The sequence below is a fragment of the Pan paniscus genome, chromosome 19 (genome assembly GCF_029289425.2).
Source record: "Pan paniscus chromosome 19, NHGRI_mPanPan1-v2.0_pri, whole genome shotgun sequence".
Classification (NCBI taxonomy): Eukaryota; Metazoa; Chordata; class Mammalia; order Primates; family Hominidae; genus Pan; species Pan paniscus.
The window spans coordinates 91,147,894-91,164,495 of NC_073268.2; the positions used below are offsets into that span (position 1 = coordinate 91,147,894).

The 16,602-nt window shown below is 52.0% G+C and overlaps 2 protein-coding genes across 5 annotated transcripts in view; both read left to right on the plus strand.

The window, feature by feature from the left end:
• The window catches only part of SLC16A5 (solute carrier family 16 member 5), a 22,236-nt gene extending 21,239 nt beyond the window's left edge, over positions 1 to 997 (plus strand). For all 3 annotated transcript variants that reach the window (XM_055101477.2, XM_055101479.2, XM_055101478.2), the window contains one exon: positions 631 to 997. In XM_055101477.2, coding sequence (XP_054957452.1) covers positions 631 to 997 — 367 coding nt within the window. The remainder of the gene's footprint in view (positions 1 to 630) is intronic.
• Positions 840 to 16,602, plus strand: part of ARMC7 (armadillo repeat containing 7) — a 20,764-nt gene continuing 5,001 nt past the window's right edge. The window contains exons 1-2 of one of the 2 annotated variants that reach the window (XM_003813311.5): positions 840 to 1,283; positions 1,367 to 1,510. In XM_003813311.5, the coding sequence (XP_003813359.1) occupies positions 1,193 to 1,283; positions 1,367 to 1,510 (235 nt within the window). In that variant the 5' untranslated portion in view covers positions 840 to 1,192. The remainder of the gene's footprint in view (positions 1,284 to 1,366; positions 1,511 to 16,602) is intronic. The other variant, XM_014342224.4, reaches the window with a different exon arrangement.

The following is a 16,602-nucleotide window of genomic DNA, read 5'->3' on the forward strand; positions in this document are numbered from 1 at the left end:
TCCCTGTAACCACGAGCAATCTATCACACACCCGCTTCCTGATAATCGAGAAGGAATCGGCCGAAGGGCTTCAGCATCCAGAAAGCCCCGAAAGCGCCACAATCAAGGCTCCTCCTCGGGCTCCCCCGTGCTGCCCCGGGCGCGCGCCATCCACCCGGCTGACAAAAAGCACCAGGACATGACCCAGTACCCTTTGATTTCTGTCCAGAGGTGGCGGACCCACCTCGGGGCTGGGATGGAGGGCGGGTCGGGGTCGCTAGGCTTTTTGCAAAAGGGGCAAAGGACTGATGGGGGGCGTAAGGAGCTGACGCCCGCGCTCCAAAGGGGCGTCCTGGTCAAGGAGGATGGGCCGCGCCCCCGCCAGCCGTGGGGACCCTGGAGGTGCTTCTGCCTCGACGTCCTCCAACATGGGTGCTGCCAGACTCTGCTGCGCTCCTGAGTTGCTCCTCGCGGAATTCCAGCCACCCGACATGGGTGTCTCATTTTCGGCTTCTGGGCCATGTCGGGACGGCGGGAGGACCCCGGGGGACCGGCGGGAGAGTGGGAAAGGTGGGGCGGGAAAGCCGAGCGAGGCCCTCACCCGCCCATCTGTTGGCGGGGGCGGCAAGTGGGTTTCTTTCTTGCGTTCAGATTTTGCAGTAATTTGCATCTGGACATGGGATACGGGAGGCCAGGCTGCTCCTCGCAGTACACCCACCCACGCCTGCACCTGCCTCAGCGAAGCGGCTCGCCGCTGGTTCCAGCACAGGCTAAAGAGCTTCGGTATCCAGAAAACCAGAAGCGCGCCGCGCACGCGCGCCAAGGAGTTCGGCGACGGCCCCGCCCCTCGCCTGCCTCGTCCCGCCCCTTCGGGGATAGGGACAGCGCGGCTTCCGCCGGGAGCCCGGAACCGAGCCGGGGACGGTGCGCCAGTGCCCCTCCGCGAGCCCCAACCCGTAGACGGTTCCCTCCCGCGCCCCAATTTCGATTTTCAAACGCAACTCCTACAGGATTCTGAGACCCCGTCCCATCTCCCATATCCCATTTCCAGCTGCAAATTACTGCAGAATCTGAACCCAGGAAAGAAACCCATTTGCCGACCCCCTCTTCCCTCTCCAGACAGGTGGAGAGCGGATGAGGGTCTCGCTCGGCTTTCCCCCTGCACCTTTCCCACCCTCCCGCCCGTCCCTGGGGGTCCTCCGTCACCGCGGCCATGGCCCAGAAGCCGAAGGTGGACCCCCACGTCGGGCGGCTGGGATACCTGCAGGCGCTGGTCACGGAATTCCAGGAGACCCAAAGCCAAGGTGAGAGCCACGGTGGGATCAGGTGGCAGGGTCCGCTGTGACCGCCGCCCGGACCTGGCTTCAGTGCCGCTTTCCCGTTGCAGACGCCAAGGAGCAAGTCCTCGCCAACCTCGCCAACTTCGCTTATGACCCCAGCAACTACGAGTATCTGCGGCAGCTGCAGGTCCTGGATTTATTTCTCGATTCGCTGTCGGAGGAGAATGAGACCCTGGTGGAGTTTGCTATTGGTAAGGGCGGGGCCCGTTCCCTAGATGCCTAAATGGGCCAGCGTGAGATAAGTGAATTAGAAGTGAGTCCTTGGGGCCGGGCGTGGTGGCTCACACCTGTAATCCCAGCAGTTTGGGAAACTAAGGCGGGCGGATCACCTGAGGTCAAGAGTTCGAGACCAGCCTGGCCCACATGGCGAAACCCCGTCTCGTACAAAAATTAGCTAGACGTGGTGGCGAGTGCCTGTAATCCCAGCTACTAGCGAGCCTGAGGCAGGAGAAGCTTGAACCCAGGAGGCGAATGTTGCAGTGAGCTGAGATCGTGCCACTGCACCACAGCCTCGGGGACAAGAGTGAGACCCCGTCTCAAAAAAAAAAAAAAAGCCGCACACAGTGGTGTGCACCTGTAGGCCCAGCTACTCTGGAGGCTGAAGCAGGAGGTATTGCTTGAGTCTGGGAGGCAGAGGCCGAAGTGAGCTGAGATTGTGCTACTGCACTCCAGCCTGGGCGACAGAGTGAGACCATGTCTCAAAAAAATATGTTTTAAAAAGAGCAGTTTTGTAGCCGGGCGCGGTGGCACACACCTGTTAATACCAGCACCAGCACTTTGGGAGGCTGAGGTGGGCGGATCACCTGAGGTCAGGAGTTCAAGATCAGCCTGGCCAACATGGTGAAACCCCATCTCTAACTAAAAATACAAAAATTAGCCGGGCATGGTGGTGGGCGCCTGTAATCCCAGCTACTTGGGAGGCTGAGGCAGGAGAATCGCTTGAACCCGGTAGGCAGAGGTTGTAGTGAGCCAAGATGGCACCACCGCACCCCAGCCTGGGCAACAGCGAGACTCTGTCTCAAAAAAAAAAGCAATTTCAGGCCGGTGAGGTGGCTCACACCTTTAATCTCAGCACTTTGGGAGGCCGAAGCAGGGAGATCACTTGAGTTCCGGAGTTCAAGACCAGCCTGGGCAACATGACAAAACCCCATCTCTGCTTTAAAAAAAAAAAAAAAAAAAAAAAATTAGTCTGGCGTGGTGTCCCAGCTACTCAGGAGGCTGAGGTGGGAGGATTGCTTAAGCCTGGGAGGTCAAGGCTGCAGTGAGCTGGGATTGGGCCACTGTACTCCAGCCTGGGTGACAAAACGAGAATCTGTCTCAAAAACAAAAATAACTCATATTTAGTGTTTTCATATCAAGAGAAGCAGAGATGGCTTGCAGTCTGTAACTTATGGCTTTTGTCGTTGTTATGATCTTAAGACCTATTGAGTTATTCACTGGGTAGATATTTATTGCGCATGTGCCGTATATGTAAGCTACTGCTCTAAATGCTGGAGTATGGTGAACAGCTTAGGGAAAGGTCTTTGCCCCTCAGGAGCTTACATTCTATTAGGGGGGACAGGTGGTTAGCAAACAAAAAAGATGATGCTCAGAAGGAAGTAAATGGGGTGATGAGAGACAGCAGTGGAAGGTGGGGGTTACTTCAGTTTTGGCCATCATGAGAAAGGCATTTTAGCCGGGACACAGCATGGGCAAAGGCCTTAAAACAGGAAGGAGCCAGACGGAAGGCTGATGTGGGAGGATCGTTGCAGTGAAGTGGAGAATGGCACAAAAAGAATTTAGAGAGTTCAGTGGCACCAGAGCTTGCAGGAGCTTAGATCTAGGCCGTGGGAAATAGTTTGAAGCAAACAAAATTTTGAGAACAAACAAAAATTCCTTTTTCAAGCAATGCACAGTGCCCACCTGTAGTCCCAGATACTCAGGAGGATCGCTTGAGCCCAGGAATTTGAGGCTGTAGTGTGTGTGATTGCACGATTGCACCTGTGAATGGCCACTGCACTGCAGCCTGGCCAACACGCGCGTAGTCACCTGGCTGAAGTCTTGTCAGGCTTCTCCACTGTAAAATTACTCTTTCTTTCCCCTCTTTACGTATTATACCCATTGGAAGGAAGTCACTACATAAATTATCTTAAATCTCTCTTTTTATTCTCTTTTTCTTTTCTTCTTTTTTTTTTTTTTTTTTTGAGATAGGGTCTCACTCTGTCACTTAAGCTGGAGTGCAGTGGTGTGATCATAGCTCACCATAAACTTGAACTCCTGGGCTCAAGCAGTCTTCCTGCCTTAGCCTCCCGAGTAGCTGTGACTACAGGTGTGCACCACCATGCCCAGCTAATTTTTTTTTTTTTTTAATTTTTTGTTGTGACAGGATCTCACTGTGTTGCCCAGACTGGTCTTGAACTCCTGGCCCCAAGAAATAAATCCCTTGTAACCCTAAACAGACCCTCATTTCATAACACTGATACTTGAAGGCCCCAACCAGGAATGCAAATGTTCCCCCTTCCGGTTTGTCTCATTGCCTCTTTGTGGTTTCTTTATCCCCTTTATTTCCTATAATCCAGAAATTGGGTTGAATGTCTTGATAGGATCAAATAACACATTTTTTATTTTATTTTATTTTATTTTATTTCATTTTATTTTATTTTTTGAGATGGAGTCTTGCTCTGTCGCCCAGGCTGGAATGCGGTGGTGCAGTCTCAGCTCACTGCAACCTCTGCCTCCTGGGTTCAGACAGTTCTCCTGCTTCAGCCTCCCGGGTATGGGATTATAGGCGCCTGCCACCACGCCCGGCTAATTTTTGTGTTTTTAGTAGAGACGAGGTTTCACCATGTTGGCCAGGCTGGTCTCAAACTCCTGACCTCAGGTGATCCGCCCGCCTCAGCCTCCCAAAGTGCTGGGGTTACAATCGTGAGCCACCACACCTGGCCCAACTAACACATTTTTAAAAATACTTTTTATTTATTTATTTTTTTTTGAGATGGAGTCTTGCTCTGTCGCCCAGGCTGGAGTGCAGTGGCGCGATCTCGGCTCACTGCAAGCTCCGCCTCCCGGGTTCACGCCATTCTCCTGCCTCAGCCTCCCAAGTAGCTGGGATTACAGGCGCCCCCCCACCAGGCCCGGCTAATTTTTTGTACTTTTAGTAGAGACCGGGTTTCACCGTGTTAGCCAGGATGGGCTCAGTCTCCTGACCTCGTGATCCGCCTGCCTCGGCCTCCCAAAGTGCTGGGATTACAGGCGTGAGCCACCGCGCCCGGCAGAAATACATTATGATAAGTGTGATTCAAATTTTTCAAACACCATCCAGGTCTCCTCTAAAGAGGAGAGGAGATTCCTGGGGCCAGACTACAAATGAGGGTCTTCTCTCCATGAGGGGGCTCCAGCACATGTGTGTACACATTCACACCCCCACAGACAGCTGCCCCTTGGCCACTCCCTGGGTTTGGAAGTGCACACACCAACAGTGGCATTCACTCCTGGGAGTCAGGATCCAAGAGAGAGGCCCATGCGGCCGTGGGAGCAGGTTTAGGGCCTGGAGCTCCAGGTGCAGGGGAAGGACGGCTGTGGGCTTTGGGTGAGCTCCCTGGACTTACTGCCCCACAGAGGACCAGAGTGGGGCCTGCTAAAGCCAAGCCAGGGCAGGAGCCCTAGTTGCCCAGGTCCCCGAGTGATGCCAGCTCCTCTAGAAGATTATTATGCCAAACAAATATTCTAAAAAGTTGGTGTCTAAAACGTCCTCCGTCCCGTCCCTTTTCGTGCCTCTGCCCCCCACGGCTGCTGCAGTCTGAATGGTGACGGTGGCCCCTGCAGAAGCATGTGGCTAAATCTCCACCAGGGGGCGATAGAGCTCCTCCAAATCAAGCTGCTGACCCTGGAGAAAAATCGGCGGAAGTCACAGAGCAGTCCCCACCAAAAGTGTTTACCAAGTGGAGTCTTTCCTGCTGGCGTTTCCTCAGGGTCAGGAAGCAACTTTCCCAGGACAGGGGCACCCTGAGGTCCGGGTCCACTGAGCTATGGGGGCGGCGTGGGCCTGGGCTGGGTTCTTGCCATCCTGGGCAGCTTCCCGGCGTGGGTGACTGAGCCCGGGTCCTGGAGTCCGCGGTCCCAGCGTCTCCACTTCTCAGCTGATTCCTAGAAGCTGAGTCCCGTCCCTTCTCCGAGCGTGGTTTCCTCTCCTGCCTTGCCTGCCTCGCAGGCAGTTGTGGGAGCAGAAGTGTGTCTGTGCATCTGTGTCTCTGTGCAGGTATTTTAGAATTGTTAGGATCATTATCACCAGCTTTACTTTTCCCAACCATTTTTTTTCCTCCTTTTTTTCTCTTCCTTCTTCTGCCACAGCAAGACCCCCCGCCCCAAGCACAGTAGCTTTCTCAGCGTCGAATCCCTTCGTGGGACCCTCTGCAAATGAAATTTCTCGAAATTTCTCTTGTATTTATTATGCATGACTGAGAAGGAGAGCCCCCGCGTATTTTCTTACTGCCGTCGTTTCCCTTTCTCTTAGTGTCTCTGCTTGGGGATCCCCGACAGGCACTTAACTCTGCTGTTTCTGGAGAAGGCTCTGTGCTGCGCTTTGGAGCTTTGAGTCTTTTATCCGATGTGGCAGCCCTGAGATTGTGATCTCCCTGAGCCAGAGCCAGCCTTACTTCTGTCTGCATGGTTTGAGTGCTTAGGCCTTTTGGCCTAGGGAGGAGGAAAGAAGGGGAAGAAAAGGCAGGAGATCTTCACTTAATAGGTGTGGAGTCCTGGCCATGACTTGGTGCAACACCCCTGAGCAGGGTTGGTTCTGGAAGGACTGGCAGAGTGGAGAGCTGGGTCAGATTGCCCATGGCTGTGGCTCGCAGAACCAAAACCAAGCTGGGTGTGGTGGCTCACACCTGTAATCCCATTTGGGAGGCCGAGGGGGGGTGGATCACTTGAGGTCAGGAGTTCGAGACCAGCCTGGCCAACATGGCAAAACCCCGTCTCTACTAAAAATACAAAAATTAGTTGGGTGTGGTGGCGCACACCTGTAGTCCCAGCTACTCGGAGACTGAGGCAGAAGAGTTGCTTGAACCAGGAGACAGAGGTTGCAGTGAGCCAAGATCACGCCACTGCACTCCAGCCTGGGTGACAGAGCGAGACTCTGTCTCCAAAAAAAAAAAAAAGGAACCAAAACCATTGTCTGCTTGGTTGAGCAGGGTGGTTCATACCTGTAATCCCAGCATTCTGGGAGGCTGAAGCAAGAGGATCGCTTGAGCCCCCAGGAGGTCAAGAGCAGCCTGGGCAACATAGCAAAACCCTGTCCCTACAAAAACAAACAAAACAAGTATATGCTTGTTGGCAGGCAGCACAGTGAGTTGGATGAGAGCTGGGCCTTGGGGTCAGGCAGGCATCTGGGTGTGGGCTCTCTCTCCTCCATCTGTCAGATGGGGACAGTGCCAGTAGCTGCTTCACATCAGTTGAGGGAATTAAATGAAACACCACAGTGCTCTTTTAGGGTTAGTGTCTGCAGCCATAGATAGGATTCCCTTGGTTGCCATCCAAAGACAAATAGCCAAAACCCTTTGAGGGTGAGCTGTCGCCCCTTGTCCCAGAGAGGTGAGGTGCGGGATGGGATAACGTCCTATCAAAGGAATCACTCATCTACTCCAGGAATTCTTACCTTCTGGAAAAACATCACGGAATGACAGGAACACCGATCCTCAGCCTCCCAGAGGGTGCCCAGGCAATGTCAGGTGGGGAGAGCCTGGCTGCAGGCCCGGTGCTGTTGTGCCCCCATCACGGATGGCATTAGCTCACACTTGGGGAGCACCCACTGCATGCCAGGCGCTTGCATCTTGTGCATTGGACATAGTACTAAAGTAGATGTGCTTACACTGCCTTCTTTCCAATCAGGACTCTGAGGCTTAGGGAGGTTCCGTGGGCTGGCCAAAGGTTTAAAGAGTACCAGACCTAGGCCAGGCATGGTGGCTGACGCTTGTAATCCCAGCACTTTGGGAGGCCGAAGTGGTCAGATCACCGGAGGTCGGGAGTTCGAGACCAGCCTGACCAACATGGAGAAACCCCATCTCTACTAAAAATACAATTAGCTGGGTGCGGTGGCACGTGCCTGTAATCCCAGCTACTCAGGAGGCTGAGGCAGGAGAATCGCTTGAACCCAGGAGGTGGAGGTTGAGGTGAGCCAAGATCACGCCATTGCACTCCAGCCTGGGCAACAAGAGTGAAACTCCGTCTCAAAATAAATAAATAAAGAGTAGCAGACCTGAGACTTAAACCCAAAGCAGTCAGAGTCTACAAGCTAGTCCCTTGGCCCTTTTCCTGCCCTTAGAGGAGTTCCAATTCCTAGGATTGTGGAGCGAAAGCGAGAAAGGAGTTTACTCCAAATTGCTCATTTTATCAATAAGGAAGCTGCGGTGCAGACAGCTGCCCCTCGTCTGGCTGTCGCAGGCCAGGATGAGAATGCAGGCTTCCTTCCGTCTGTCCCTGCAGCCACCACACTCACAGGTACCCTTCCATGCTGGCTTTGCTGTGGCAGCTCTGAGTGAGGTCTGCTTTTTGGCCCAGCACTTCTGCCTCCTCTCTGAGGGCTGGAAGCTGGATGCTATCCAAACAAATGGATTCGCTCACCCTGCACACTAAAGCCAATTACTGACAAGAATTGCAGTGAGAAAGTGAGGCTTTGTTTTTGTTTTTGTTTTTGTTTTTGTTTTTTTTGAGACAGAGTCTCACTCCGTTGCCCAGGTTGGAGTGCAATGGTGCAATCTCGTCTCACTGCAACTTCCGCCTACCTGGTTCAAGCAATTCTCCTGCCTCAGCCTCCTGAGTAGCTGGGATTACAAGCACCCACCACCACACCCAGCTAATTTTTGTATGTTTAGTAGAGATGGGGTTTTGACATGTTGGCCAGGCTGATCTCGAACTCCTCACCTCAGGTGATCCGCCCGCCTCGGCCTCCCAAAGTGCTGGGATTACAGGCGTGAGCCACTGTGCCCAGCCAAAAGTGAGGCCTTTATTGTGGGGCGACAAGCAAGAAGAATCCGGCAGCTCATGCTTAAGACCCAAATTCCCAGATGGCTTATGGGTAAGGGTGTTCAAAGGCAGGAGGCAGAGGTTACAGACAAAGTTTTAAATCAACACCGGGAGGCTATATATTGGTTTGGCCTAAGAAGGCAGGATGTCTCCAAGGGAATGGGGCACAGATCATAGGTGGCTTCAAAGATTTTCTGATTTGTGAGTGGTTAAGGAGGTGAAGCTTTGTCTACAAATTTGGCATCAGCAAAAAAGAATGTTAGCTATAACCTGTGGGCATGTCCTCCAGGCCCCTCAGGAAGTCTAAAGAGTGGTCAGAGTGTAGTTTTCAGTTCCCCTTATCTGAGGTCTCAGTGCCAGGGGAACTGTTTGTTGAGGGTCCAGATTTCTGAAAAGCAACTCAAGGACAGATATTAAGATGTTATCTTTAGGCCGGGCGTGGTGGCTCACACCTGTAATCCCAGCACTTTGGGAGGCTGAGGCGGGTGGATCACTTGAGCTCAGGAGTTCAAGACCAGCCTGGCCAACATCGTGAAACCCCGTCTCTACTAAAAATACAAAATCTAGCTGGGTGTGGTGGCAGGAGCCTGTAATCCCAGCTACTCTGGAAGCTGAGGCAGGAGAATTGCTTGAACCCAGGAGGCAGGCAGAGGTTACAGTGAGCCAAGATCATGCCACTGCACTCCAGCATGGGCGACAAAGCAAGACTGTCTCAAAAAAAAAAAAAAAAAAAAAAAAGGTTACCTTTAGTTTCTATGGGGAAACCAGACATCCCCTGATTCTGACTTCCTTGGCTATTGTTTTAAGCTAACTATTACCTTCTTGCTTATCAAGTTGCTCATTTGCTTCTCAGGGCTAGCTAGGTGCCTGGAATTTCATGAAGGGACTCAAGATTTTCCTTTATTTCCATGCTTGGGGGCCTGCAGGCCCCTAGAGAAGCCCCTGCTCTCTCTCCATGTCAGCCAGGGCTTCAGTCTGGCCTCAAGTGTTCCCATCAGCGGTGGCAGTGGAACTACAGTGGCAGCAACCACTCGCCAACAGGGGCCTGGCCTCACTCACCGTCGTCTCTGTGTGGCGATCTCTTTCTCCTGTGGCTTCCTCTCAGTTGCCCGCCGTCGGCACCGCCACAGCCATGAGGAAGGATCCGGCTACAGCAACCGCGGAGAACACGCACGGGTTTTCAAGTCTCTGGCCTCTTTTGTGGCTTCTTGTGGATTTGCCCATTTAGAGCAATTGTAGAACTAGTTTATTGATCCTTTCCTGTGCTTCTGGCTGCCTTTTCTGCCCAGGGTCCAGGGCTCCTGTTTGGGTGCTGTTGGGATAAAAGCTGCCTCTCCTGGATGCCCGCCCAGTGCACACCATGTGCTCGCCACACGCCCACCTGAACCAGCCCTGTCCACAAGGCCTCTGAATCGGTCATGAACGGCAAGGCAGATGGTTCTAACCCCTTTTTACATATCAGGAACCCCCACCACCAAGTGAGGGCAAGTCCACTGCCTGGGGCTCCCGCTGTTAGTGATAACTGGAGCCAGGACTTCGCCAGTTCATCCAGGATCCAAATTCTGTGCCCCAGGAACCCAGCTGGCACCAGGCTCAGACTCTAGTCCCTTGTTCTGGCCTCAAACTCCTGGGCTCAAGTGATCCTCTGACCCCAGCCTCCCAAAGTGCTAGGATTACAGGCATGAGCCACCGCACCCAGCCCCAGTGGCAGTTCCTCTATGACACTGGTACACTGTGGCCCTGGACTGTGGGCACTACCAGTCGCAGCAGAAATTACTTCCCACCAGAACTCACTCAGGGATGTGGCAGAGACAGCAAGGTGCGGTAGAGACAAAGAACAAAGGAAGAGGCCAGGCAGGGTGGCTCATGCCTGTAATCCCAGCACTTTGGGAGGCCGAGGCAGGTGGATCACTTGAGGTCAGGAGCTCTAGATCAGCCTGGCCAAGATGGTGAAAACTCGTCTCTACTAAAAATAACAAAAAATTAGCCGGGCATGGTGGCAGGCGTCTGTAATCTCAGCTACTTGGGGGGCTGTGGCAGGAGAATCGCTTGAACCCGGGAGGCAGAGGTTGCAGTGAACCATGATCACACCATCACACTCCAGCCTGGTGGGACAAGAGTGAGACTTCGTCTCCAAAAAAAAAAAAAAATATATATATATATATATATATATGTATATGTATATTCACAGGGGATTATTTGTTCTTGGGTTTTCCTTTAGTGTCTTGAAAATGGCTCTTTCAATTTCAAGTCTGAAGGACAGACAGTACATAGAGTAAGCTACCCTTTGTGTGAGAAGGCAGGGTGGAGATGAACACACCTCTGTGTATGCACTCACGCTGGCAAGACACAAAAGTGTAATAAGGAAATGGGTTAGTACGAGGCAGGGAACAAGGTAGAAGGGACCAGAATGGAGGTGAGACTTCTGAAAATACCCTGTGATACAGTTTTTTTTTTTTTTTTTTTTTTGAGACGGAGTCTCACTATGTCACCCAGGCTGGGGTGCAGTGGCGTGATCTTGGCTCACTGCAAGCTCCGCCTCCCAGGTTCACGCCATTCTCCTGCCTCAGCCTCCCCAGCAGCTGGGACTGCAGGTGCCCGCCACCACGCCCAGCTAATTTTTTTTGTATTTTTTTTTTTTTAGTAGAGACAGAGTTTCACCGTGTTAGCCAGGATGGTCTCGATCTCCTGACCTTGTGATCCGCCCGCCTCGGCCTCTCAAAGTGCTAGGATTACAGGCGTGAGCCACCACGCCCAGCCTGCTGTGAAGACTTTGACCCTGGGCTGCTTCAGCTCAGCATGGGCGAGTCCCCAGATGTAGCTGTATTTTGAGCTGCCCTTGCCGAGGGCCTGCCCAGCCACCAGGTGCCAGGTGCCAGCTAAGCACTTGTCAGAAGCATCACCTCGTTTTGTTTTGTTTTTGAGATGGAGTCTCGCCCTGTTGACCAGGCTGGAGTGCAGTGGCATGATCTGGGCTCATTGCAACCTCCGCCTCCCAAGTTCAAGCCATTCTCCTGCCTCAGCCTCCCAAGTAGCTGGGACTACAGGTGAGTGCCACCATGCCCAGCTAATTTTTGTATTTTTAGTAGAGATGGAGTTTTGCCATGTTGGCCAGGGTGATCTTGAACTCCTGACCTCAGGTGATCCACCCTCGGCCTCCCAAAGTGCTGGGATTACAGGCATGAGCCCCCACGCCCGGCCAGCATCACCTCATTTAATCCCTGGGACCATCCTTCAACCTTCCCTTCATGGTCCAGGTTGTCCCTCCCTGCACCAGTGCCCAACATGGCGTGTGAGCTGAGGTCACCCACCTGACCTCCCTGAGTCTCCGGCTTTCTCATCTTGCTTTCATGTGGGGTTTCCTCTTTTGCCTCCCCCAGGGTTCTCGTGTAGAGTTCCTGTGTGTCCTGATGTCTGGAAGGCCCTGCCCTTGCTGCTTGTTTTCTCTGTCTTGTGCAGAGCATGTTCATCAGGAAGTCGGAACTTGTTCTCCTTTCTGTTTTATAACAATTTTTAAGACTGCAGTATGGTGGCTGGGCACGGTGGCTCAGGCCTGTAATCCCAGCACTTTGGGAGGCCGAGGCAGGCGGATCACGAGGTCAGGAGATCAAGACCATCCTGGCTAATACGGTGAAACCCCATCTCTACTAAAAATACAAAAAATTAGCTGGGCGTGGTGGCGGGCACCTGTAGTCCCAGCTACTCGGGAGGCTGAGGCAGGAGAATCATTTGAACCTGGGAGGCGGAGATTACAGTGAGCCGATATCACACCACTGCACTCCAGCCTGGGCGACAGAGCGAGACTCGGTCTCAAAAAAAAAAAAAGATTGCAGTATGATCAACAGAATAAAATGCACATATCTTAAGTGCCAGTTTGGTGAATTTTGAAATTCATTGAGCTGTGTGTACATCCATGTAAGCAGCTCCTAAACCAAGACGTAGAAACTCCCTTCACACCCACGCTGGGTCAGTATCTCCCACTCCAAGGCAACCACTATTCTCACCTCTATCCTGTGGATTTGTTTTGCCTGTTCTTGAACTTCATACAAACAGAACCATGCAGGATCTACTCTCGTATCTGATTTCTTTCACTCAACATTATGTTTTTCAGATTCATCCAAATTATTGCAATATCATCCATTCCTTTGGATGTACCACAATTTGTTTATACATCTGCCTGTAGACGGAGAATTGAGTTGTTTCTAGTTTAGAAGCTTTATGAATGAAGCTGTTAGGATCATGTTCATACAAATATGTACTCATTTCTCTCACCTAGGAGTGGAGTTGCTCAGTCCTAGGGTAGATGTGCGTTTAACGTCATGAGAAGCTGCCAAATCACTTTCCACGTAGTTACACCAGGTTATGCTATATGCTCCACTTCCTTGCCAACACTTAGTATTGGCCATTTTTTTTTTTGTTTTTGAGATGGAGTCTCACTCTGTCGCCTACGCTGGAGCACAGTTGGCACGATCTCATCTCGCTGCAACCTCCGCCTCCTGGGTTCAAGCAATTCTCCCACCTCAGCCTCTGGAATAGCTGAGGTTGCATGTGTACGCCACCATGCCTAGCTAATTTTTGTATTTTTAGTAGAGACAGGTTTTCGCCATGTTGGCCAGGCTGGTCTGGAACTCCTGACCTCAAGTGATCCACCCTCCTCGGCCTCCCAAAGTGCCGGGATTACAGGTGTGAGCCACTGCACGCAGCAGCAGTGTTTTTTATTTTTGCTATTATGTTGAGTGTGTAGTGGCATGTTCTTGTGGTTATAATTTTTACTTCTCTGATACGTAATGAGCACAGTTCCATATGTTTTGGCCCTTTTGCAAAGAAGACTTTGTTTAAGTCTTTTTGCTCATTTTCAAAATTGGGTTGTTCATCTTTTATTGATATGCAGGAGTTCTTGATGTGTTCTGGATACCAGGGTTCTGTCAGATGGATAGTCAGTGAATGTTTTCTCCTTTTGCCTTTTTACTGTGTTAATGGTGTCATTTGATGAGTTATTCTCCTATCTCAGTGAAATTCAGCTTTTAAAAAAGAATAACATCTGGCCGGGTGTGGTGGCTCACGTAATCCCAGCACTTTGGGAGGGCGAGGCAGGTGGATCACAGGGTCAGGAGTTCAAGATAAGCCAGGCCAAGATGGTGAAACCCCATCTCTACTAAAAATATAAAAGGAAATTAGTCGGGCATGTTGACGGGCGCCTGTAATCCCAGCTACTCGGGAGGCTGAGGCAGAGAACCCCGGAGGTGGAGGATGCAGTGAGCCGAGATTGCGCCACTGCACTCCAGCCTGGGCGACAGAGCAAAACTCCGTCTCAAAACAAAAACAAAAAAGAATAATATATTTTAAAATTATTATTATTATTATTATTATTATTTTTGACGGGGTTTCACTCTTGTTGCCCAGGCTGGAGTGCAGTGGAGTAATCTCGGCTCACCGCAACCTCCGCCTCCTGGGTTCAAGCGATTCTCCTGCCTCAGCTTCTCGAGTAGCTGGGACTACGGGCGTGTGCCACCACGCCCAGCTAATTTTTTGTATTTTTAGTAGAGACGGGGTTTCACCATGTTGGCCAGGCTAGTCTCGAACTCCTGACCTCAGGTGATCCTCCTGCCTCACCACCCAAAGTGCTGGGATTACAGGAGTGAGCCACTGCGCCTGGCCCTGGCTTTTTTAATGTTTAAAAGAATATCTGTAGAGATAACGTTTTCCTATTTATTAAACACCTGCTAATGCGAGGCTGCTGATAGAGAATGAGACAAGGTAGAGTCCCCATTCTCACGGAGTTTATAGTTTAGTGGAGCAACAGCCAATAAACATTTTGACAAATAACTACTGTAATGTCAGTAAGTGTGAAGGAAAGAAGCAAAGCCTGATGAGGGGGGCGTGGTGGGGGGGCAGGTTAGGTGCTCACAGAAAGCTCTTAGAGGAGGTGGCGTCTTAGCGGGCCTATCTTATTGTATGTACAATCTGGTGTCCTTCTTCCCTCCTTCATCTTAAATTACAGGCATTTTCTAACATGAATTATTCTTTGGACACTTTTTTTTTTTTTTTTTGAAGTGAAGTCTCACTCTGTCGCCCAAGCTGGATTGCAGTGGCACAATCTCAGCTCACTGCAACCTCCACCTCCCGAGTTCAAGCAATTCTCTTGCCTCAGCCTCCCAAGTAGCTGGGACTACAGGGACACACCATCAGGCCCAGCTAATTTTTTTTTTTTTTTTTTTAACTTAGTAGAGACGGGGTTTCACTATGTTGGCTAGGCTGATCTTGAACTCCTGACCTTGTGATCCACCCGCCTCGGCCTCCCAAAGTGCTGGGATGACAGGCATGAGCCACCACACCTGGCCTTTGAAGACTTTTTTTTTTTTTTGAGACCGAGTTTCGCTCTGTCGCCCAGGCTAGAGTGCAGCAGTGCGATCTCTGCTCACTGCAAGCTCCACCTCCCGGGTTCAGGCCATTCTCCTGCCTCAGCCTCCCGAGTAGCTGGGACTACAGGCGCTCACCACCGTGCCTGGCTAATTTTTTGTATTTTTAGTAGAGAGGGAGTTTCACCGTGTTAGCCAGGACGGTCTTGATCTCCTAATTTTGTGATCCGCCGCGCCCAGCCTGAAGACATTATTTTTAAGAACTGTAAATATTGCCAGACACAGTGGCTCACGCCTGTCATCCCAGTACTTTGGGAGGCCAAGGCACGAGGTCAGGAGTTCGAGATTAGCCTGGCCAACATGGTGAAACCCCCGTCTCTACTAAAAATACAAAATTAGCTGGGCGTGGTGGTGCATGCCTGTAATCCCAGCTACTTGGGAGGCTGAGGCAGGAAAATCGCTTGAACCCGGGAGGCGGAGGTTGCAGTGAGCTGAGATCGTGCCACTGCACACCAGTGTGGGCGACAAGAGCGAGGCTCATACTAAAAAAAAAAAGTACTGTATACTGTTTCATCATATGCATGTACCATAATTTAGCCATCTGGCTATTACCAAGCATTCTAGGAAGCTCCCAGTTTCCACGTTGCTCTTTTTCCATGGCCCTTCTCAGTTCTTCAGGGCAGGTTCACACAGGTAGACCCAGGGAGAAGCTCAAAGCAGCTGTTGCTGTGGCCTCTTGTGGGTCCTCTGGCGCCATCTTGGCTCATCTTTCTGCTCCAGCTCAGACTTCCTGCCCTGAAACTCTGTGCCCTTTTCTTTTCTGGCCCTCACCCCCTTCTTCATCTCTAAGGGACACTACCCGCCAGGCAGAGGAGCTTCAGGAGTTCCCTGCCACTGCGGAGAGGGTCCAAGCAGCTGGTGAGCTCTGGCAGGCACCCGGTCCATCCTTGGAGACTCCTAGGCCTCTGTGTGGGGAGGGAGGGAGAGGGTGGCTCTCCTGAGGCCTCCTCCTGCCCCCACCCTCTGGTTTTCCGCAGTCTGGGTGGCAGTGCCCTGCCCAGGCGCACCTGGGTGTGGTGATGACTCAGCTGCCAGGCAGTGACTCAGGCTTCATCTTATCACACTTTACATGGAGAGAAATCCCATCACCCCACCCGCAGTCCAGTGTGCACAGGAAGGCCGCTCCCCTGTCAGCTCGGGAGACATGCCGCGGGTGTGTCTGAGCAGAAGAGTCTGACCACAGCACTTCCACTGCCCCTGCTCCAGACTGAGCCTGGCATCTGCCCAAGGCCGGATTTGTTGTCCTTACTGCTTCCAGAGGGCGCCATTTCCCATGGGAGGGCCGAGGGGCAGAAGGCTCCCATCTCTTTAGCGTTTTGGGCAGCTCACTTAGTCTCTCATAGCCTTGACTTCTCCCATGGAAATGGGGGTGATGTTAGCACTTGTTTCTAGGGTTCAGTCATGTGTCCAGTGCGTGCTCAGTGAAGTGTCCACGGTTCTAGGAACTTGAGCCCTGCCTTATAGCTCCTGGTGGAAGGGACAAAGCAAGGACAAAAGGCAGTCTACAGAACGCCACAGCCACGCTAGGGGCCACCCTGTGCTTTAGCAAGTGCTGAAGTGGGACTGGCAAGGGAGGCTCCAAGGGCCCCATGGGGAGAGGCGCTCAGTCAGGGCCTGCTTGCCCTCTGCTGCTGCTACTCTTTCTCAGGACTCCAGAGAGACCAAAGAGCTCCTTCCCTCCCTCAGATGTGTCCTGCCTGTGAGCTGCAGCCCAGATCTAAGAACTACAGAAGTCCAGGGTGGGCAGGATGTCAGGGAGCCACACTGTCCAGCCCCCTGACCATCTGCGGTTCTTTGAACCCTTTCCCCCCCGGGTCAGTGCTTAAAGGATCAGGTGATGAAGGGCTGCCCTGACATGGTAGAGC